At 38.7% G+C, this 24,168-nt stretch overlaps 1 protein-coding gene across 1 annotated transcript in view; it reads left to right on the top strand.

Moving 5' to 3' along the window:
- RTKN2 (rhotekin 2) overlaps nucleotides 1-12,411 on the top strand; it is a 99,090-nt gene extending 86,679 nt beyond the window's left edge. Inside the window, exons 11-12 of the mRNA XM_007517381.2 lie at nucleotides 6,233-6,340; nucleotides 8,902-12,411. Coding sequence (XP_007517443.1) covers nucleotides 6,233-6,340; nucleotides 8,902-9,437 — 644 coding nt within the window. The 3' untranslated portion in view covers nucleotides 9,438-12,411. The remainder of the gene's footprint in view (nucleotides 1-6,232; nucleotides 6,341-8,901) is intronic.
- Nucleotides 12,412-24,168: the final 11,757 nt, after the last annotated feature.

The following is a 24,168-nucleotide window of genomic DNA, read 5'->3' as shown; positions in this document are numbered from 1 at the left end:
TTCTCTTAACAAAGCATTATAGTTTTCAGTGTAAATGTCCTTCACCTGTTATGCTAGTTTCATTCCAAGGTATTTTGTCTCTTTTGGTGCAGTTTTTACAAAGAGTTTTTTTTTTTCTTTCCTCCAATTATTCTGTACAGAAATATGGCAGGAGTTTTGTATATTGATTTTGTATCCTGTACTTCACTGAGTTTATTATTTCTAGATGCTTTTGGTGTAATCTTGAGGATCCTCTAATTATATCATCATGTCAGTTACAAATAACAATAGTATTGCTTCTCTTTCAATTTGGACTTCAAATACACACACACACACATATATTTGTGTATATATGCATATATATATATATGTTAAATTTATTTATTTTTCTCTTTCCTGACTGCTTTGGGTAGGACTTTCAGAGCTATATTGAATAGAAGTGGTTAGATTAGGTATCTTTTTCTTATTCCAGATCTTAGTGGAATAGCTTTCGACTTTTTTTCTTTATTATTACACAATGTTATGCTAGTTGTGGTTTATCTTACCTTTGCTATGTTGAAGTATGGGCCTTTTTCTCTAAGTTTGCTAAGATGTTTTATCATAAGTGGGTAGTTAATTTTGTTGAGTGCTTCTTAGTTTCCATTGATATGATCATATGATTTTTATCTTTTTTTAATGTGATATATTTATAGCTTTTTGTATTTTAAACTATCCCTGCATCCTGGGATGAAGCACTTGGTCATGGTGGATTATTTGCTTGGTATTTGTCAAAATAATTATTGAGCACTTTTGCATTGGTTTTATTAAGGATATTGATCTGTACTTTTAAGTTGTCCAATGTTTGCCTATAAATGCTGATGATAATGTCTTAAGATTCTTTACTTTTCTGTGACTATCTGATGTAATGTTACCTCTCTTTCTGGTTCTTTTATTGCTAATGTCACCTTGTTTGGTATAGGTCATTTTGGTTTCAGGTATTTGGGTATTCTTTTCACTTCCTGGATATTTATGTTCTGGTCATTCCTTGGACTGGGAAAATTTTCAGTTGTTATTTCCTTGACTGGTCAGTTCACCCCCACCCCTCCATTCTGGAATTCCTATTGCTCTTATCTTTACTTTTTTCATGATGTCTGCTATAGAAAGCCTGTTTGTTTTTTGTTGTTGTTGTGTGTTTGTTTTATGAAATTAACTTTGTTCTTTTCCACTTATTTTATCATTGACTAATAGTTCCACACCACGCACCCCCACCAAACGTCTGCACCTCTACTCTCCCACCTCCAAATATAATCATTAAGGTTTAGAAATAGTTTGCTTGTTTCTGGCTTTCTTTCTTTGTTTTTTCCTTTTTCAAGTTCATGTGTATCAGATCTCTCTATTCCATATGTGAGTGAAACCATCCAGTAGTTGTCTTTTTTCCCCCAATTTTGTTGCTCTTGTTGTTGTATTTTATTATTGTTGTTGTCATTGCTGTCATTGTTGGATAGGACAGAGAGAAATGGAGATGGGGAGGGGAAGGCAGAGAGGGAGAGAGAAAGACAGACACCTGCAGACCTGCTTCACCGCTTGTGAAGTGACCCTCCTGCAGGTGGGGGGTTCTGGGGGCTCGAACTGGGATCCTTAAGCTGCATCCTTGCACTTTAGACCATGTGTGTTTAACCTGTTGTTGGATAAGACAGAGAGAAATGCAGAGAGGAGGAGAGAAAGACAGACACCTGCAGACCTGCTTCACCACCTGTGAAGCAACTTCCCCTACAGGTGGGGAGCCGGGGCTCGAACCGGGATCCTTACTTAGGTCCTTGGGCTTTGCACAACGTGCGCTTAACCTGCTGCACTACCACCCGACTCCCTCAAGTCTACTTCTTAAATTTCCAAAGTAGTTTGAATTTTATTGTGTTCTCTTTGTACATTGTATCTCTCTTTGGCTTTTTTCTCCAAATAGAGTGCTTCTGGTAGTGTTCACTTTACTCTGTTTTGACTTTCAGTCTGTTTCTGTGTATTATGATAAGTTTCTAATTTCTTCTTTTTAAAACGTTTTCTTGGTGGTGGGGGGGGAGGAAGAGCAGATCATCCCTCACATACAAATCTAGAACTCTATTCATTGTACCACCTCCGGATGTTGGAGAATTTCTCATTTCTCTCCCTCTCTCTCTCTTGTTTAATCAAGCCAAGTTTTAGTTTGTGATTAATAGTAGTTTACAAGATCTGTCAGATTACAGGACATAGTTCCTCACCACCCCCCACCACCAAATTTCTGTGCCTATAATGACTTTTTACAATACTTTTGCTGATGTATCCTTCAGATTCACACTGTTACTTATGTCTACTATTGACTCAGGATATTCATTGCTGCTTTTGCCAAGAGTTTCCTGCACCTTTTCTATGTTTGCACATCTAAAATAGCTTCTGTTACTTATCATCAAGTGGAACTACAACTGTAGTAATGGAATTTTCTTTTGTTTGTAAAGTATGGCTGGGTCAGGGAGAGAAAATGGAGATAAAGCACAGTGACACCTGGGACTATGCAGGGAGACCTCAGGAATGCACATCCCAGTAAGAGGTCTGCGTGCTCTGTCCTGGCACCTCCAGACACTTCAGTGCAGTCAGCGTAACACAGATTCCCTCCTCACATGCTGAAAAGAACAGTCTCAGTTTCCAAACTCATGCCCAAGGGCAAACATTCAGTTCTACCTAATAGTACTTTCACCCAATTGGTTTTCCTTCACGTGGGAAGGACTTAATCAGACTCCTTGTATTGACCTCACCTGCCTGTGTTCAGAATTGAGTTTGTGTGGGCCATTCACACTTTGACCCCTCAGGAGGGTCCCCGTGACTGGACATTAAAAGTCCACCGTCTTGTGGTCTGGGAGGTGGTACAGTGGATAAAGCACTGGTTTCTCGACCATGAAGTCCCAAGTACAATCCCCGGCAGCACATGTACCAGAGTGATATCTGGTTCTTTCTCTCCCTCCTATCTTTATAGTGAATAAACAAATTCTTTTTTAAAAAGTCCACAGTCTTAACACTCATGAACTAGTAAAGGAAGACAAAAGAAAAAAAGTGAGCATGCTTTCTCTAAGACTTTTTTTTTGTTCTTTCTTTTTTGTTTTTGTTTTTGTTAATAAAAAGGAAACACTGACAGAAACTATAGGATAAGAGGGGTACAACTCCACACAATTCCCACCACCAGAACTCCGTATCCCACTCCCTCCCCTGATAGCTTTCTATTCTTTAAGCCTCTGAGAGCATGGACCCAGGGTCATTATGGAGTGCAGAAGGTGGAAGGTCTGGCTTCTGTAATTGCTTCCCCGCTGAACATGGGCATTGGTTGGTCAATCCACACTCCCATCCTGCCTCTCTCTTCCCTTAGGCAGGGCTCTGGGGAAGCAGGGTTCCAGGACACATTGTTAGAGTCTTCTGCCCAGGGAAGTCAGGTTGGCATCATGTTAGCATCTGGAACCTGCTGGCTGAAAAAAGAGTAGAGTTAACATATAGAGCCAAACAAACTGTTGACTAATCATGAACCTAAAGGCTGGAATATTGCAGATGAAGATTTGAAGGTCTCTGTTTTGTAGATAGTTAGTAGGCCTATTTTAGGTATATTCCAAAGGGCCCATGACTATACTAGTTTTTTTGTTGTTGGTGGTGGGTTTTTTTTTGCCTCCAGGTTTATCACTGGGGCTCAGTGCTTACACTACAAATCTACTGCTCCTAGTGGCCATTTTTTTCCATTGTTATTGTTGCTGTTGTTGCATAGGATAGAGAGAAATTGAGAGAGTCAGAGAGACACCTGCAGACCTACTTAACTGCTTGTGAAGCAAACCCCTCACCTCCTTTGCCGGTGGGGAGCCAGGGCTTGAACTGGGATCCTTGAACCAGTCCCTGTGCTTTCCTCCCTAGTCTATCTAATTTTTTTTAATCTTTTATATTTATTTATTTATTTATTTTCCCTTTTGTTGCCCTTGTTGTTTAACATTGTTATGATTATTGATGTCATCGTTATTGGATAGGACAGAGAGAAATGGAGAGAGATGGGGAAGACAGAGAGGGGGAAAGAAAGACAGACACCTGCAGGCCTGCTTCACCGCTTGTGAAGTGACTCTGCTACAGGTGGGAAGCTGGGGACTTGAACCAGGATCCTTACGCCGGTCCTTGCAAGCTTTGTGCCACCTGCGTGCACTTAACCCTCTGTGCCACCGCCCAACTCCCTCTAATTTTTTTTATGTATGTACATAATCTATTTAATTTTTAAAGTCAATATTGTAACAAGTTGCACATCCAGGACAGATAAATGGATAAAAGTCCAGAAACAGAGAAAGGTAATTATTTTAATATTTAGAGAAAATGTCCATTCTTTGTCTATACTTAAAGGGTAAAAGTCAGGAGAATGAGATAATTAGAAATTATGAGAAAACTGATGAGGTTTTTTCTGGTTAACCTGATTAGGTCTGCTTGGCCCATGGAAGAATCTGAGCACTGAATATTATAAGGGGGAGATGGAGGGAGGGTACAGGGTAATAGCAATTTTTTAATATTGGAGAGCTAAAAATCATGTAATGAGTAACTTATGGGTGATGAAAAAAGAAATGATAACTAAAAAAAAAGTGGCTAAAAGATTTTTTTTTTTTTGGTTTTCATTTATTTCACATAACAGATCATTTTGATTCAAACAATAGACACATTTGTATTAACTGTCTTTAATATGAGTTTTTCTGTGCACGGAACACATTTAACCTTCCATACTGGGCTTTTGTTTTTATGATGGAACATTGGTATCAGATATTACTCTGTATTCAGATTTATTCACTGGCAGTGTTGATGTTTGAATTGAGTAGTCTTGACCTGTGAACATAGTATCTTTAGACATCTGAATTGAGTTACACATGGGATAATGTGGCCTCCTCTACCAATTTTCAACATGATTAGCATTCTGCTTCTACTTTAACAAAGAGAAGCTTTCATCTATATAGAGAAAATAACAGCAGTTTATAATTTGTCTAAGATTGTGACAGAGAAATGTTGCTGGTTTAAAGGGTTTCATTTTTTTTTTCCGTTAGATAAGAACACTTTTTCCTCTCCTCTACCCCCCCAAAAAAGGGAAAACTGACTTTTATATATTTATCTGAAAAAAGGAAGTGGAAGGGAAAAATGAGTTATCAGATCTCAGACCCTCCTAGATTTAAATTTGCAGAGCAACCTTTGAAGCTTCATGCTCAAGATTTCATTCCCTTTTAAGAGTTGTTTTGTGGTTATTTTGAACTTTTGCTATATTTTACACTTAGCATTACATTAAAAGATACTAAAAGGTTTTTTGTTTCTTAGCTATGTAAGGTGGTAGATTGCAAATTTATTCAAACCGTGTAATATTACCATAATAGTTGCATTAGACTAAAAACAACAAAAATAAAGTGGTCATTTAACTAAACATGAAATGCCTTTAATTTTTTTTACGGCATAGAAAACAATTGAGTATAGGGATTAAAATGTATTTTTTTAAAAGGAGAAGTATGTAGCATACCTTAGTCTAAAACATGTGTGACATTTTTAGATTTGTTTTCCTACTGATAAAAGACGGGCTATGAGAACGATGAGCCTCAGTAACTTATTACACAAGTATATGGACATAGTGTATCTAAGCAGTTGACATTCAGCATGTTAAGTGCACAATATCTGAGAATTTTATTTTTAGTTGGATACAGTATTTCTCTAGTGAACTGACCTTGAAAAGTATGCTTATCACCATAAAGTGAAAACTTAAAATAAGCAGTTCTAATTTCTTAATTAGGATGTTAAACGTTCAAACTGATTTTAAGAACCACTACCCCCCCCCCAACACACACATTTCTATATAACTGTATTTTAGTGGATTTTTAACTTTCAACTGTCTTGTATGCTGGAAGATTTTAATTAGTATTTCAGAGAAGAAAAAAACATATAACTTTAGTTATATGTTTTTTATGTATAGAAACTTTATATGTATAGAAACTTTAGTTACCCACCATTTAGTGAAATAGTATAGAGATTTTTTTTTACCTTAGTATCTGTGCAGAAGATTATATTTTAAAAATTGATGACTGTTATGCCTAAACTTTTAAATTATACGTAGGCCTAGATTTTAGTCATTTGCTCTAAGTCACTTAACTTAGAGCTTAATAAATTCAGTTATTTTTCAAAATAGAAAAAACAACTGTGGAAAATGAAATGCATGTCTTCACATTTGTGTTTTAAACTAGCTGCCTTTTTCTGTTTTTCTTAGGCCAGTGGAAGCATTGTTGTGCAGAACTTATGAAAATTGAGATTATGTCACCACGGAAACCACCTTTGTTCTTGACAAAAGAGGCGACTTCAGTCTACCATGATATGAGTAAGTGGGGTTTGTCTTTCCTAAGCTGCGGGGTAACAAAAACAACATTGTCCATACTCAAGCAGCTTATTCTGTTGACATTAAAATGCTACAATTTTCAGCACATAGTCAAAATGAATGAAGAAGGAAAAAAAAAAAAAAAGACTGATTATAGACTAAGGAACTCATGTTTAATAGATGAATTAATGCAAAATTAATGAATACACATTTTTCATAGTTTGAATGCTTAAGATCAAACAAAAATGCTCAAGCTTCAAAATGAATAAGGGCACACTGAAAATAAATATTAGCTGAGTAGCTGATTAAAATTCTGAAAATAAAAAATTGGAGATTCTGAAATATGATCACGTTCAGTATTTTTTTTCCCCTGAATTTTATTAAATTTGTTTTTTTAAGTATGTTGTTAAATGAATATGAATAAGTGAAAACTTTCATCTTCAGCCAAAAATGGTTTTTAGTAGTTTGGAATTTTTTTAGATTTATAGACTCATTAATTTTCCATTTTCCTATACTTTGAAGGGTATTTCTTTATCTTTGTAGGAGAGCTACAGTGAGTAATGTTATGATCAGGCATAAGTCAAGGCTAAACATTAGTCTATTTTGTTATTAATGACCCTTAATTTATAATACATTGGAGTTTACATGTTTTTTTAAAAAATGGATTCATCTAACATCTTCCCTGTTTTCCAATTTTTTTTCCAAGGAAAGTATCACCCATCATCCTTATTATACCTCTGTAGCAGGATTTCACTGTATTTCCCTTGCCACCCTTTAAAAATTTTTTTATTTATTTTTTATGTTTATTTACTTTCCCTTTTGTTGCCCTTGTTGTTCTTTATTATTGTCGAAGTTATTATTGCTATTGATGTTGTCGTTGTTAGATAGGACAGAGAGAAATGGAGAGAGGAGGGGAAGATAGAGAGGGGGAGAGAAAGACAGACACCTGCAGACCTGCTTCATCGCCTGTGAAGCGACTCCCCTGCAGCCAGGGCTCGAACCGGGATGGTTACGCTGGTCCTTGCGCTTTGCATCATGTGCGCTTAACTCGCTGCGCTACCGCCTGACTCCCGCCACCCGTTTTTAGTAGAAGTTTTGCTGGTCTGTAAAAATGAAAACTATCGAGTTATGCTCATCTAAATTTACATATCGATTTGGAAAGCAGATGCCTATTCTTACCTATATGTCAAAAGAGATTTTAAGTGCCAAAACAAAAGTTATTGCACATAATTCCCCAATAAAGAAATAAATTATTTAAAAAAAAAGTTATTGCACAAATACTTAATCTCTAGATTTTTTTAATTAAAAAAAATGGCGTTTCTCCTTTGAAAGCTAATTTGACGCACTTTTTTAGGACTATATTTAAATGGGTATGCATGAACGCTGAGCATAGTACGCGATGTTTGGGGGCCTCTATTGTTTGTTTTTACTAATATCTTTTGCTTTTTCAATATTCACTGATTAGCACGGACCTTGACTCTTTTTATTAATTGCATAGTAAGTATTCAGTATATGTTCTACTTCTAGGCTACTAGGTTTTCATCTTATCTCTAGGTATTTGTGAGTATTTTTGTATAATTAGGTTATTATTACTACCATATGAGTATTTAACACTGATAAATCTCTACATCCAAAGATCAAGCAGAATCTTTGTTTGCCTAATTAAGTGCTTGTAAATAAAGAAAAAATAATAATCTTCAGAGGTGGTGCAGTGGGTGGAGCACTGGACTTGAAGATTAGGCCTCACTAGTTTTATCTCTGGCGCCACCTCCCCCACTTTCTCTCTCTCTCATTAATTTATAAATAAAGCTTGTAAAGCACTTATTTGGGCCAGTGGAGTGGCTCACTTGGATAGAGCACTGCTTTGCCATGTTGGTTATAAACCAGGTTCCAACCTTTCCCCCACTGTACTGAAGGAAATTTTGGTGTTGTGTGTCTTTCTCTCTCTCTCTCTCTCTCTCTGCCACTCTCTCTCTTTAAAAAAAATTTTATTAGTGATTTAATATTGACTTACTAAATTTCAAGATAACAAGGGTTCAACTCTGCACCATTTTCACCCCCAGAGTTCTGGATTTCCAGTCCCTCCATTGGAAGCTATAGCAGTTCCCTGGGTTGCAGAGATGGGTTAACTGTTATCTCTACCGATATCTGTCTATATTTGTATATATTTGGCTTTTTTTTTAAAGGTCCTATCTTCTTCCTTTCCAAGTCAGCCATACACCTATTATTACATTTAAATGTCCCTCCCTTTTTCCTCCTTTCTCTCTGGTTCCTAATGGAGTTGGAGTTCAGAACCCTCTGATCATCTTCCCCTTGTCATGTCTCTCCTTCTGAGAGTGTGGATCAAAATTCTTTTAAGGGTACAGAAGGTGGGAGTTCCAGCTTCTGTAATTGCTTGTCCACTGGACATGGGTATTGGCTCTCTGCCTCTCTCTAAAAGAAAACAGAAAGAAGGACTTATTTTGGGTGACCATGGTAGGTAGCTTTTTGATTTAGAAAACATCTCAAGAGTAAGCTGTCTTTGAATTTTTCCTCATGTATCTTTTTTCTTTAAATTATTACAGGCATTGATTCACCTGTGAAACTTGAAAGTGTAACAGATATAATACAAAAAAAAATTGAAGAGACAAATGGGCAGTTTCTTTCTAGTCAGTATGAAGAATCCTCACCGCCTCCTTGGGCCGCACTCTTTGATGGTAGTCATCAAGCAGTCATCCAGAAAAAGATAATATCTCCTGGAAGCGAGCAGTTACATGAGGGGAAAGGGAAAAAGAGACGAGCTCCCCTTCCTCCGCCTGATAAAGCACCTTTCAACATAAAAACACAGAGCAACAAAGATCCATTGGCTAAAGACAACTGGGAAAAAACAAATGTATCACAGATATCGCCTTTGGATACCAAATTATCAATCCTAATGCATCACTTACAGAAACCATTGGCTATGCCTCAAAAGCTTCTTCCTGCTAGGAATAACAGTTTAACCGATGGTGAACACAAAGACACTAAAACCAATTTTGAAGCCAAGCCAGTGGCAGCTCCAAGGCAGAAATCTATCAAAGACATTTTAGACCCTAGATCTTGGTTGCAAGCACAAGTATAGAAAATCTTTAATATAGGAAACGTCAAACAAAATTTTTATCTGTGAGGTTTAATTCAGAGTGACCACAAACATAGTAACGTAATTCTGTAGGTAAATATAGTAGTGATTTGCATCCAGCATTAATACATAAGCCGTGGGGTATAAAATGTCTTACAGTGAAAAAATGAACTTCTGTTTTACTTTTGGTTTTCAAAATTTAAGTGATTTCCCCAGCAGTGCTAAAGAGGCAATTTCTCAACAATGTCCTAATTGTTGGAAGGGTTATTTATTCCTAAGTCAGCACCAGACAGTGAACAAGCAATAGGAAAAAGAAAGAACTAAAATTTCCCTGGGGGAGAGACTGTCTAGTTATTTAAAATGTGTTAAATATGAGCCATATTCTCATTGTGAGAATTTTAATACTAATGGAATGTTTCAGAAGTTTTATTCAAACCACAAATTAGAGAACCCACCCGAAAAAAAAAAAATTTCTCCGTAGCATTCTGGAATTCTCAGCTATTGGTTCACTAGCTCTCATCTGTTGTTCGACTTTATTAGTGAACTGAATGACCTTTTAAATTCCAAGCATACATTTTGGAATTTCAAACTCTTCATCTTTAAAGGGAATTTCTGATGTGCTACTCAAAGTTGTTTCCTTGATGGGTGCTTAAATCCTGTTGGCATTGATTCTTACAAGGGAAGCTTAATGTTTGTTAATGCGGGGGGGGGGGGGGTGTAGATGAAGTGTTCTCCCTTTTTTTTTTAATATGTAGTGCTAATTTCTGTTATGACACTGAAATTTGGAGAAGTGAGTATCTGATTAACACTTTAAAATCCACTTAAGACTTCTTTGAAAAGCAGATGGCAGATTTAAAAAAAAAAACATAAAATTTGGCTATGGTTATATTTCAAGATAATGCTTTAAAAATTTTAAATTAGATTTCCTTTTCTCTACCAAGGGATTGATGTCTGCTATTAATAATATTCATAAAAAGTCATATTCTTATAACATGACATTAGAATCATTTCCATAGGAGGTAATTTCCATGACAACTAGTCATAGTGACCCAAATAGGATTATGAAATAAAGTGAGGGATAAAAAACAAGAAGATGGAATACCTTAATGGAACAAAAGATACATTCTTTTTAATATATAAAAATGCTTTTTTTGTAAACAAGAAGTGAACAGTTTTAAATTCTAATAAGAATTTTCAAATAAAGAGTTTCCATCAGGTGTTAACAACAGCACTAAACATCTCAAACCACACTTGAAATATCATGGCAGAAAATAAAAATAAAAGAGATAAATGACTGCCCTGTACATAATTTCTAGAGATCTCTTGAAAGCTTTTAAGAACTCTGTTTGGATCAGAGTGGCATTATTAAAAGTGAAATGAACCCTGGACATACATATATGTATGTATGTATATATAATTAGCTTAAATGGAACTTTTTGTTATTTTTAGATAGCAGCCTTTTTCCCCCATGTATATAGAATGACGTAACTGCCAGGTTACTTTTGTGTTTTCCCAGGACTCCTAGTAAGAATTGGGGCTCTGGGGACCTATGATACAAAGGTCTCTGTGCTTGGCAGCGCCAGGATAGACAGTATTTGATGAGTAGGAACTCCTCTGTTCTTGCCAATAACTTCAGACATATGTGTCTAAAAGCTGGGCATGAGGGGAAAAAAAGGATTAATTTCTTTCTCCTAACTAGAAATCAGTCTCTTGTAAATTTTTTGTGGTCGCCAATTTAATAAATGGAATATTAAAAATCTAAAGAATAGAACGATCGTAATTTGTCTGTTTCTTTAACTCCCCTGCTCTTTTGACAGCACTTGTTACTTTCATTGTCCTTTAATTTGAAAGTTAGATGAGGCCGCAGGCAGAATTGTTGCTGAAACTGGTATCTAGCCTCCGTTTTTGTTTGTGTAGTTTGAAACTTTATAACAAGCCCATATTAACACTCCAACTTAAATTCTTTTCACTGTTCTTTAATGAGTATTCTTAAGGTATATAAGAAAGAGAATTTACAGCAAAACTACCTAGCAGCTGTGCCCTCAGCGGGGCACATTAAACAGACCTGAAGTGAACTGACCTGAAGTAGTTCACTTCCTTAATCTACTGCTGTGCCATATGTAGGACTCAGGTTCCAGCCCAGCCCCCACTGCATTGACAGAAGCTTTGATGCTACGGGCTCCTGCACAGGCTCCTCTCTTCTTCTCTGTCTCAATAAAACAAATAAATTTATCTATTTATTTTTACCAGAGCACTGCTCAGCTCTGGCTTATGGTGGTGCAGGGGACTGAACCTGGGACTTTGGAGCCTCAGGTACAAGAGTCTCTTTGCATAACCATTATGCTCTCTAGCCCTGCCCTGTAGCCCTTTTGTTAGAACCATTAACCTAGGGCTATCTCTCCAAAATTATTGATGCTTTTCTGGGGATCTTTTTGCTTTTGTTAGAGATAACATATTTCTGTGTTACATAATCATCTTGTTTTTATGTTGCTCTGAAACCTGTCTGGTTTTCTGCTGTACTTTCTGTGACATTCTGCTTACTGTTAGTTTATTTTGACCCCAAAGGGCTAACACAAAGTTGGTCCTCCTGCCTTTCTTTCTCCCCTTCTCTGTTCACCATTTCTACCCTCCTTCCTCTCTACCCTTCCACCTTCCACCCTCCTTTCTCCCTTTACTTCCAAAGGAAAGAAACATTCATTTTTCTCATTTTCTAAACGAAGTTTTTGACAGAAAAATAGGCCTTCTAATAGGAGATTTCATCTCTGTATGAGCTGGCTTTCATACTTCTTTTGTGTCCTTTTCTTTCTGGATATAGAAAGATTGTCGACTGTCAGATTGTGATAATATAATTGAGAAATAACAAAATAATTGATGTTTTATGGAACTGTGATAATTCTGATCTAAAGATAATGACATAGACTATATTGCATTTACATTTCAAGTTCTTGGATATACATTTCTTCCAAAGGTATTAAGAAGAGTATTGTTTTTCAACTGTTACACAAGAGTGAGTTTTTTTTTTTTTTTAATTTGAGCATTTTACAAGGACAAAGAAAGCATTTTGTTATTTTAAATGCACTCTTAAGAAAAACACTCATAGGGAGTCGGGCGGTAGCGCAGCGGGTTAAGCGCAGGTGGCGCAAAGTGCAAGGACCCGTAAGGATCCCGGTTTGAGACCCCGGCTCCCCACCTACAGGGGTGTCTGCAGGGGTCTGTCTTTCTCTCCCCCTCTTTGTCTTCTCCATCTCTCTCCAGTTCTCTCTGTCCTATCCAACAACGACATCAACAACAATAATAATGACTATAATAATAAAACAACAAGGGCAACAAAAGGGAATAAATAAAATAGTTTTTTAAAAAGAAAGAAAAATACTCATAAAAATGCCAGGCATGATGACAGCTCTGCTCTGAGTATTGCTAAACCCTTGCTATCTGCACTGCCCCTGACTTCCTTAAATAGATGTAAAGGTATGTGGAAAACAAAATCCATCTGTAATATTTACCTTATCTTTACCCTTTAAAATCCTACTAACTGAATTTCCCTGACACTGTTTATTAAAAATAGAAACTGCCTGGATTTAAGGACCGTTCATGTAAGGCAGTCAAATATTTCTTTAGGCTTCTGTACAGCACCTCAGAGAAGTTAATGAATTCAGTCCAAAATGGAATTATAGGGCAGTTGGTACAATTTTGTTAAATGCCATTTGAATGCAATCTCCTGTATTACTATGAATAAAGAACAACTCTACTATAAATAGGGATAAAATGTTGTGCCATCAGCAAGAAGAGAAGTGCTTTGGCATACAAAATAGTCATCTCTGTGGTGAAAATTTATCAAAATTCACAAAAGAGCAACTTGTTGAACAGTAATTAAACTAGAAGCGATGGTAATATTTCTAGTAGTTGTCTTAGTACTCTGTTATTTTATTTTTTTTTAGTCTATTCTTAAATGGAAGGTTGATGAAACTGACTTCTTGCATTTAAATTTCAAAAACTTACTATTTGGGAATATTTACATGTTTATGTGTAACTGTTTCACTGCTAACAATAGTTACATGATGGTTTTCTGCTCATGCATATTTTTAATTAACACTGGAAAAGACAAGATTTCACTTGAAAAATAGGTTGTAATATTTTCTATGACGTGCTTGTATAATTAGCGTTATGTTCATTTTTTTTTTTTTACTCTTAATTAACTATGGGTTAAACTTTTGAATTCAAAATTGTATTGTGGACTTTTTGTCATCATTGAAGCTTCACTGCTCCAAGCCAAGTTCCTCACACAGAAAGTGAGAAGGAAGCAGAGGTGATAGGGGAATGGCTATGCAAAGAGATTCTCATACCTGAGGCTCCAAAGTCCCAGGTTCAATCCTGCACACCACCGAAAGCCAAGGTTGACCAGTGCTTTCTTGGGGGCTGGAGCTACCAGAAAGTGAGAGGGGAGGAAGATAACATAGTGCTAAAACTTCTCTAAGTGCCATGAGTACTGACTGAGGTTAGAAACTGGATCTTAGGGGCCGGATGGTGGCGCACCTGGTTGAGCGCACATGTTACAGTGTGCAAGGGCCTAGGTTCAAGCCCCTAGTCCCCACCTGCAGGGGAAAAGCTTCACAAGTCGTGAAGTAAGGCTGCAGGTGTCCCTCTGTCTCCCTATCTCCCCCCCCCCCTTCCTCTCATTTTCTGACTGTCTCTATCCAAAAAATAAAGATTAAAAAAATAGAAAAACAACTGGGTCTTGCACGGACCAGAGAAGGTGCGTCCTCAGTCTAGTTTTCTTTCCAGTTCAGATAGCCTTGAAACTATCAAAAACCGATCAGGAAGCCTAGTCGCATGTGATTAAGAAAATTCATTTATGAAGACTTCTTACTAGCATATCTCTTTCTCTGTCTGTCTGTCTCTGTCTCTTGACTGATAAGAAGTAAACAGTGTGGGGAAATCGTTTTCATCAGAAGGGCATACCCAATAACTGGGACAAGACTACCCCATGATAACCTCAGTATAGTTAATATCTATTTAAATGTTCACATATAACTCTTGTTACACTGTACTCTTTTAAAAAATCCTGTGCTGCAACCTTAGATTTAGGTCAATCATGCAAAATTTCCCTAGAGTGTAAGTCTTTTGTGGTGATAAGCTAGGACCCTAGGTTACACTGTTGCTATCAGCCAACAAGGAGATTCCTTATGTTAATGTACCTCCCTCAGTTTTAATTTATTCCCAAAGAGGACCTCAGGGGAAGGGGAGCAATCCAGGCTCAATTATATCAGTATTTCACTTCTTCTCCACCCCCACCCCCCTGTTCCCACCCCCAGGGTTATCTCTGGGGCTTGATGCCAGCACTTCTTCTTCTAGCGTTTGCCATTCTTCCGTAGCCAGTCAACAGCGTCAGGTTGAGCCTGATGTAAAGTTTCGAGGCCTCCTTTGAATCTGGAGAGGTGGCAGTCGTTGACTATGTGGGTCATAGTCTGTCTGGAGCCGCAGGGGCAGTTCGGGTGGTCTCTGGCTCCCCAGCGATGGAACATAGCGGCGCACCGGCCATGGCCTGTTCGATAGCGTTTGAGGAGGGCCCAATCATAACGTGCTAGGTCAAAGCCGGGTTGATGCTTGCAGGGGTCTGTGATGAGGTGTTTGTTCTTGACCTCAGCTGACTGCCAACTCTGTTTCCAAGAGTCTGGAACAGAGAAGTTCAGTGTAGGCGTAGGGGACCAGATTGGGTGACGAGACGTCAAGCGTTGGACAGGGTGGGCGAAGATATCCGCGTATATTGGCAGGTCCGGTCGAGCGCAGACGTGGGAAATGAACTTAGATGATGCCGCATCCCGACGAATATCTAGCAGGGCGATGTTGCTAAGAACTGCACTAAGACTGCATAGCTCCTGGCGGCCATTGTTTCCTCTTTTTCTTTCCATTTTATTGGATAAGACAAAGAAATTGAGAGGGGAGGGGGAGACAGACAGGGAGAGAGGAAGATAGATACCTGCAGACCTACTTCACCGCTCAAGAAGCCTACCTTCTGCAGGTAGGTAGCAGGGGTTCAAACCAAGGTCCTTGAGCTTAGTACTGTGTGTGCTTAACCAGGTGCCCCACCACCCACCCCTAGTATTTTATGTCTACATCTATAATATATGCAGACATTTTAGAAAAAAAAAAATGCCCCTTTCTCTCAGGAGAGAAACTGGCCAGTCATTGCATTCTGATAAGCAAAGCACCATAAATTTCAATTAGCAAAATTTAGACTATTACAATAATAATCACAAATATTTTTATTTGTCTGAATGAATATACAACAAAAAATAATAAATAGCAGTCTCAGTGTGTCTGGTAATTAGAAAACTAGACAAAACATTCCAGATGTTACTGAAAATTATGTTTAATTGTTTAATTTATTTTCATGAGAGTGAAAGAGAAGGAAAAAATGAGCATCACTCTGACATGCAGTGCCGGGGAATAAACTCATGCTTCCAAGTTCAACACTTAACCACCATGGCACCTCCCAGTCCACAAGACTGTACTTTAAACTAAAACATTCTGAGATATGATAATCTTTTACTATTACTAGAAGAAAGAATGAAAAGGTCTTGTGTATATTTAATTAGGCTGTGTCAGTATGTCTCAAGCTACCAAAATAGATGTTGTATTGAATATTGATAATTTTTTCTTATTTTAAATGATATATATATTTAATTTTTATGGAAATCATTTTTTTAATATTTCCCCTTTGTTACCCTTGTTTTTTATTGTTGTTGTAGTTATTATTATTATTTATGTCATCGTTGTTGGATAAGACAGAGGAGAGAGAGGCGGGGAAGACAGAGGCGGGGAAGACAGAGAGGGGAAGAGAGAGAGGCGGGGAAGACAGGGGAAGAGAGAGAGGCGGGGAAGACAGAGAGGGGAAGAGAAAGATAGACACCTGTAGACTTGCTTCACCACCTGTGAAGTGACTCCCCATGCATGTGGACAGCCGGGGGCTCGAACAGGGATCCTTACACCAGTCCATGTGCCATGTGGCAAGATTGTAGGATAAGAGGGGTACAATTCCACACAGTTCCCACTACCAGAGTTCTGTATCTCATCCTGTTGATCAGAAGCTTTCCTATTCTTTATCCCTCTGGGAGTATGGACCTAGGATTGTTATGGGATGCAGAAGGTGGGAGGTCTGGCTTCTGTAATTGCTTCTCCACTGAACATGGACGTTGGCAGGCTGATTCATACCCCCAGCCTGTTTCTGCCTTGCCCTAGTGAAGTAAAGCTCTGGAGAGGTCAGGTTCCAGGATACATTGGTAAATTCGTCTGCCCAGGGGAAGATGATAGCATCTGCAACTTGGTGTCTGAAAAGCATTAAGATATAAAGCAAAACAAATTGCTTAATAATCAGGAACCTAAAGGTAAGAACATAGCAGATGAGATTTGGGGTCTTCATGTTGGAAGAAGCTAGGAAGTCCATTGTAGGTATATTCAAAGGGGCCCATGACTACTAATTTTTGCCTGAACCCAGCAGCTAAAAGTAGTTAAGGTGGGCTGAAGTGGTTAAGCTATAAATGGTTAAGGTAGGCTAAAAATATTGTCTGGGGAGATGGGGTCAGAGTTAGGAGTAGGACTAGAAAGCTGGATCAGGGCAGAGAGTAACTCCCAAATATGGGGAAAGTGTATAAATACTGCTAACTGTAACCCCCATCAGTCTGACCCGGGACTCATGTCTATTCATATTTAGCACAAGAACCTGTGTAACCTCTGCAACCCTGTTAAGGTGAGCCCTCAGTCCATGGTCACAGTTAGGAATATTCTAGGCTGCACTTATTTCAGGACTAGTCAGTCTTCCTTGAGTGGCAGAGTATGCTGACTTGACCTTCCTTCGGAGAATGAGGCAGTTCCTACCGTAGTTCTACATCAAGGGCAAGGTCCTGTAGAGGCCCACAAGAGGGTTTATGATGTTCCTGATGGAGAGTACCAGTGATGGTGGAGAGAGGGATCTGTAAGAGGTCTAAACTCATCATATCTATGTGGGATTTTTTTTTTAACTCTCAGGCTCCTTGCCTCTAAGATTTATTTTATTTGCTTTATATGAGGTAGAGAGGTTTTTTTTTTTTTTTTAATTAAGTACAGAGAAAATTGAGAGGGGATAGGCTCCTTGCCTCTAAGATTTATTTTATTTGCTTTATATGAGGTAAACAGTGTTTTTTTTTAATTAAGTACAGAGAAAATTGAGAGGGCAGAGGGAGAGACAGAGAGAGAGAGACCTGCAGCACCGCTTGTGAAGCTGGGATTCCCCCTGTAGGCGGAGACCAGGGGCTTGAACTTGGGTCCTTGTGCACTGAATGTGTGCGCTTAGCCAGGTGCGCCATCACCTAGCCCCTATGTGGGAATTTTATACATGGAGATACATTGACTTACAATAATTGCCAGATTTATACAGTTTCTTTTACCAGAGCACTGCCCAACACATTTTTTAAATTTTTATTTATAAAAAGGAAACACTGACAAAACCATAGGATAAGAGGGGTACAATTCCACACAGTTCCCACCAGCAGAACTCCTTATCCCCTCCCCTCCCCTGATAGCTTTCCTATTCTTTATCTCTCTGGGAGTATGGACCCAGGGTCATTGTAGGATGCAGAAGGTGGGAGGCCTGACTTCCTCAACAGAGCCTATATTTCCCCATTCATGGAACCTCTAGGGTGGGGCTCACTTTCCTGCATGCTTCTTTTAATTCATATCACATGATATTGCATCTGCTGATCCCAACCTAATCAATGCAATGAGTACCAGATCTACAGGGATGCAGAGGTCACATAGGCTCCTAAGCTGAATATGAGCCCCAGACCAAATCAAATCGATGGGGTTTACAGTCAACAATATTTATACCCCTTCCCCATATTAGGGAGCTACTTTCTTCCCTGATCCAGCTTTCTGTTCCTTTTCCAGCCATGACATCATCTCCCCAGACAGTAACTTGGATCCACCTGCATATCAGATTTCAGGCTTGGGGGGAAAAAAAAAACTAGTATAGCCACAGGCCCTTTGGAATATAACTAAAATATGCCTACCAGCTATCTACAAAATGAAGTACCCCCCTAACTCGTCATCTGCACTATTCCAGCCTTTAAGCTCATGACTGATCAACAATTTGTTTGGCTCTTTTTTCAGCCACCAAGTTCCAGATGCTAACAGGATGCCAACCAGACTTCCCTAGACAGACAACACCACCAATGTGTCCTGGAGCTCCGCTTCCCCAGAGCCCCACTCTACTAGGGAAAGAGAGAGGCAGGCTGGGAGTATGGATCCACCTGTCAACGCCCATGTTCAGTGGGGAAGCAATTACAGAAGCCAGACCTTCCACCTTCTGCACCCAACACATTTTTAACCAGAACACTACTCAGCTCTGGCTTATGAAGGCGCAGGGGATTCAACCTGGGACTTTGGAGCCTCAGGTGTGAAAGTCTCTTTGAATACCGTCATACTATCTACCTCCACCCCTTGTCCAGTTTCTTTGAGAAAAAAATTATTAGTGATTTAATAATAGTTTACCAGATCCTAAGGTTCCAGGGGTATAGTTCTACATGGGCCCACTCGAGTTCAGCACTCTTCCCATCTCTTATCCTGCCCCCCAGGGATAACCACCATAGTTTTAGCAAAGTCTTACTGACAGTTTGATTTCTTCTTTTTCTTTTTAACAAACTTACGTGTTTCAGTTCTTTCTACTGCATTTATAAACAAAACGGTCTAGCTGTTATCTTTTAGAGAAATGCGAATTATTTCGTAGCATATATAAACTACAGGAACAACAGTCCTTAAATATAAATACCGAACTACAGAACCTTACTATGATGGGAAGTATCAGAAAAACAAAACAAAAATATAAGAAAGATGGAAAAAGTACTAGAGAGAAAGTTATTTTAAAAGACGTAGAAGACTATGCTTGTAAATGTTATCCATGAAAGTACTACACATACAATTCTTCTGTAAAGATATGAACATCTGAGTCTTTTTAAAACTCTTCTTGTCTCATTCTTTGCTTGAACATCCGCTCTCCATTTCTGCCTCCCCTGTGGAACTTTAAAATCATCTCTTATCTTTGTGGCTTACGTTTTTAGGTTCATTTTACTGTGTCTCACCTTACTGAGTGTGAAGTATACTTGCCCTGCTTCCTTCTCTGGGGTATTCCTCTTTGTAAGGCAGGTCTGGTAATGGCAAATTCTTTTAGTTTTTGGATGGCTGGTTATTCTGATTGCTCCTTCCTAATTAATTGATAGTCTTTCAGGGTGAAGTGTGTGTGGCTGATAATTGTTCTTTTTAAACCTTAAATATACCACTCCACTCTCTTCAAGCCTTCCAGGTCCCTGCAGAAAAATCTGATATAAGTCTGACTATGATGCCTTTATAAGTCACTTTTTTGTGTGTGTTCCCTGGCACCTTGTCATTTTTTGCCCCTTGTCCTTCTCTTTTTACAGTTTCACAATGATGTGTCTTAGAGTAGATCTGTTTGATTTTAGGAATTTGGTGGTCCTCTACATGTTGACAAAAATCCCAGATTTCCAAAATTTTTGAAATTTTGCTGCTATTATTTTTTTTTTAATGTGGTTTCTCTTTTCTTCTTTCTCTCCTATTCTTCTGAAGCACCTATATTTCTGATATTTGCTTTTCTTTCTTTAATTTTTTATTATCTTTATTCATTAGATAAAGACAGTCAGAAATAGGGAGGGTAGAGTGAGATAGAAAGGGAGAGAGAAAGAGACACCTGCAGCACTACTTCAGTACTCACAAAGCTTTCCCCCTGCAGATGGGGCCCAGGGGCTGGAACCTGCATCCTTGTGCTCAACCAGTCGGCCACCATCCAGCCCCAATATTTGCTTTTCTAATAGAGTCTTCAATTTCTTTAAAAGTTACCTAATTTTTCCTGAACTGTCTTTTCTTCCCTTGTACTTTGGAGTCAAAGAATGTGTCTAGTTTGTCATCTATTTTTGTTGTTCTCTGTTCTACATGGTTAAATCACTTTTTTGTCTTGCTATTTGAAATTGGAATACATTCAAAGTGTCCATCATACCTTGTAATGCTGTTTTCGAGTTTTCTATTTCCTTATAATATATCTTTTTTTTTATAATATATCTTTTTAATATTTATTTATTCCCTTTTGTTACCCTTGTTGTTTTATTGTTGTTGTTATTGATATCGTTATTGTTGGTTAGGACAGAGAGAAATGGAGAAAGGAGGGGGAGACAAAGAGGGTGAGAGAAAGACACCTGCAGACCTGCTTCACCACCTGTGAAGCCACTCCCCTGCAGGTGGGGAGCTGGGGGCTGGAACCGGGATCCTTACCTGTTCCTTGCGCTTTGTGCCACATGCACTTAACCCGCTGCGCTACCGACCGACCCCGATAGACATTTTTAATGTGTTTGTTTAGTATCTGAATGTCTGTTCAACTCTGTTTTTTTGATGAGGTTATTTTCTGTTGAGATTTGTGGGCTCTTTGTATATCTTGGAGATACAGTTCTTTTTCAGGTGTATGTTGTGAGAATATTTTCTTCCATTCAGTGAGATGTGTTTGCTTTATTGAATTAGCCCAAAATTTGTATCCAAAACAGCAGACAACATCATATACCTTTCTGTACATGTATTACAACACAATATACATAAGGATTAGAGACAAATTCTGCTTTAAAATAACTCTCAGGACAGTATTTATGTTTTATTTTGACACTGAAAATCAGTCAGATTTACTTGAGTCTCAAAGAGCATGTCATCTGTGAAAATTGATAACTTTAGTTTTTCTTTTATAACCTGAACCTTTTTTTTTTTGCCTGTTGTTATGTTTAGGACTTCCAATATCATGTATATGATACTAGTAAGAGTGGGTATCTTTGTCATGATTCTAATCCCAGAAAAGCACTTGACGTTGTCATTGATAGCTGTAAGTTTGTTATTAGTAATTTCTCTTCTTATTTCTGTTGATATTATTAGAGCACTCTTCCTTTTTCTTTGTTAATCCTAGCTAAAGGTTTATTAACTTTGTTTAACCATTCAAAGAACCAGATTTTTATTTCATTGATCTTTTGTATCATCTTTTTGATTTCCATTCCATTTATTTCTATCCTAACTTATTAGTTCCCTTTTTCTGCTGACTTTGGGTTTCATTTTTTTTTAATGTACTTCTAGGTGGTATTAGATTTGTTTCCATAGCAACAGGCAACATTAAAAACATGCAAATATAAGGTCTGCCCAGAATATGAAATAAATTAGTTGCAAATGACTGGAGATAGATATTTTTTAAGGAGATGATTTGTGAATTTTGTTAATATTTATTTTTATTTCACCAGAGATACCTGGTACCATCTATCAGTGAGACTCAGGATCTTGAACTTGCAAGGCTAGAGCTCTTACCACTGTACCACCCTGTTGGTTTGCTTCTAATTCTGCTTCTAAAAACCTCTTCTGTTTCATTTGGTTTAATCCCCCCTGCTTAACACTATTCTATTTACATAACTAAGCACCAACATGCCTGCAGGGCATTGGATTAATACCCACTGGTTCATGATGTCTTTTTGCTCCGCCCCCTCTTGTAGTACACCCTGATTTGCACCAGTCACTTTTCACTCCACCCTCTCTGCGTCACATCCTGTTTCCGCCCTACTTGGCGAGTATATATAGGATTGTTTTTAGTTTAGTTTAGTTTAGCTTAGTTTGGCCGCAGATAGCGCTGCGTTCTGCATGAATAAAGAGATACTGCGAACAACCCAGCCATGAGTCCCTGGTCGTCTGTATCCGCCTGTGAAGCCAGCCCGACACCACCCCCTGGGATATAGGATATATACCTGGCTTATGGTGGTACCTGGGATTGAACCTGGGACGTCAAAGTCTCAGGCATGAAAGTCTTGCACGATCACTGTGCTATCTCCCCAGCCAGGACTTTAGAAAATACTGAGAAATAAGATTTACCAGGTAGATGTAGTCAGATCATGAAATGTCAGGCTAAAGTGTTTGCCTTTTATTTATGGCTGAAGATATCTGCCATGGACTTTAGTACATCTAGATCACAACATACTGATTCTCTGTTATGGTAAAAAGGCAGAAGTATTTAGGAGAATGCTTGCCATTAAATAGTTTCAAAAAAAGAAACAATAAAAGTAGCCTATTAAAGTGCCTCTAAATCTTAATTTCAGGGAGGATGGGGTCAATTTTCTTAGCCATGCTTCATCAATATAAAACTGCTGAGAGGATCAACTCTCTTGTGATTTTATTTAAAAAAAAATTAGGAGTCGGGCTATAGCACAGTGGGTTAAGTGGAGGTGGCACAACGCTCAAGGACCAGCGTAAGGATCCCAGATCGAGCCCCCGGCTCCCCACCTGCAGGGGAGTCGCTTCACAGGCGGTGAAGCAGGTCTGCAGGTGTCTAGCGTTCTCTCCTCCTCTCTGTCTTCCCCTACTCTCTCCGTTTCTCTCTGTCTCCTATCCAACAATGATGACTACAGTAATAACTACAACAACAAAACAAGGGCAACAAAAAGGGAATAAATAAATAAATAAATTTTTTTAAAATTAATATGACACCATCTCCCCAGACAATAACCTGGGACCACCTGCATATTAGATGCCAGACTCAGGCAAAAATGAGTAAAGTCATAGGCCCCTTGGAGTATACCTAAAATAGACCTACCAGCTTTTTCTAAAATGGAGACCCCAATCTTCATCTGCAATATTCATGCTTTTAGGTTCATGATTAGTCAACAATTTGTTTTGCATTTTACCTTAACTCATTCTCAGCCACCAAGTTCCAGATGATACCTTGATGCCAACCCGACTTCTTTGGGCAGAGGACCCTGCCATGTGTCTTGGTGCCCCGCCTCCCCAGAGCCCTGCCCCACAAGGGAAAGAGAGAGACAGGCTGGGAGTATGGATCCACCTGTCAACGCCCATGTTCAGCAGAGAAGCTATTACAGAAGCCAGACCTTCCACCTTCTGCACCCCATAATGATCCTGGGTCCATACTCCCAGAGGGATAAAGAATAGGAGAGCTATCAGGGGAGGGGAGGGGATACGAAATTCTGGTGGTGGGAATTATGTGGAGTTGTACCCCTCTTATCCTATGGTTTTGTCAGTGTTTCCATTTTATAAATTAAATAATATTAATAAATTAAGTGAAAATAGATGGAATAGGTGGTGGTACACCTGATTGAGCACAGACATTACCATGCATCAGGACCTGTGTTCAAGCCCCTGTTCCCTGCATGCAGTGGGAAAGCTTTATGAGTGATGAAGCAGTGGTGAAGCAGTGCTGCAGGTCTCTCTTTCTCTCTGTCTTTCTGCCTCTGTCTTTTCCCCACCCCATCAATTTCTCTCTGCACTATCAAGTGATGGTGGTCAGGGTTGGGGAGAGAAATGGCTGCCAGAGAAGTGGATTCATTCACATGAAAAGAGAATGTGCAGGCTGCAGGCGCTGAGCCCAGTGCTAACACTGGTGGCAATTCTAAAGAGAAAAACATAATAAGGTGAAAATGATTCTCACATGGATTCAGATCACTAGTGTGACACCATTAACCATATATATATATATATATATCTTACCAGCCTTTTTGCAAGGAGAGGGTGCCACATTAAATTGCACCCACCTGTGACATCTTAGCATGACTGAGTTTCTCAAATTCTCTTTTCAGTAGGCAAGGGGCCTGAAGGGTGGCGAAGTGAAAGAGAGGGAACAGATTGAAAGGAGGAGACATTCCAGGCCCAGGGCAAACTTCATTTA

This window comes from Erinaceus europaeus, chromosome 1, assembly GCF_950295315.1.
Source record: "Erinaceus europaeus chromosome 1, mEriEur2.1, whole genome shotgun sequence".
In the NCBI taxonomy this organism is placed as follows: Eukaryota; Metazoa; Chordata; class Mammalia; order Eulipotyphla; family Erinaceidae; genus Erinaceus; species Erinaceus europaeus.
This window is presented reverse-complemented; position numbering and strand designations above follow the sequence as displayed.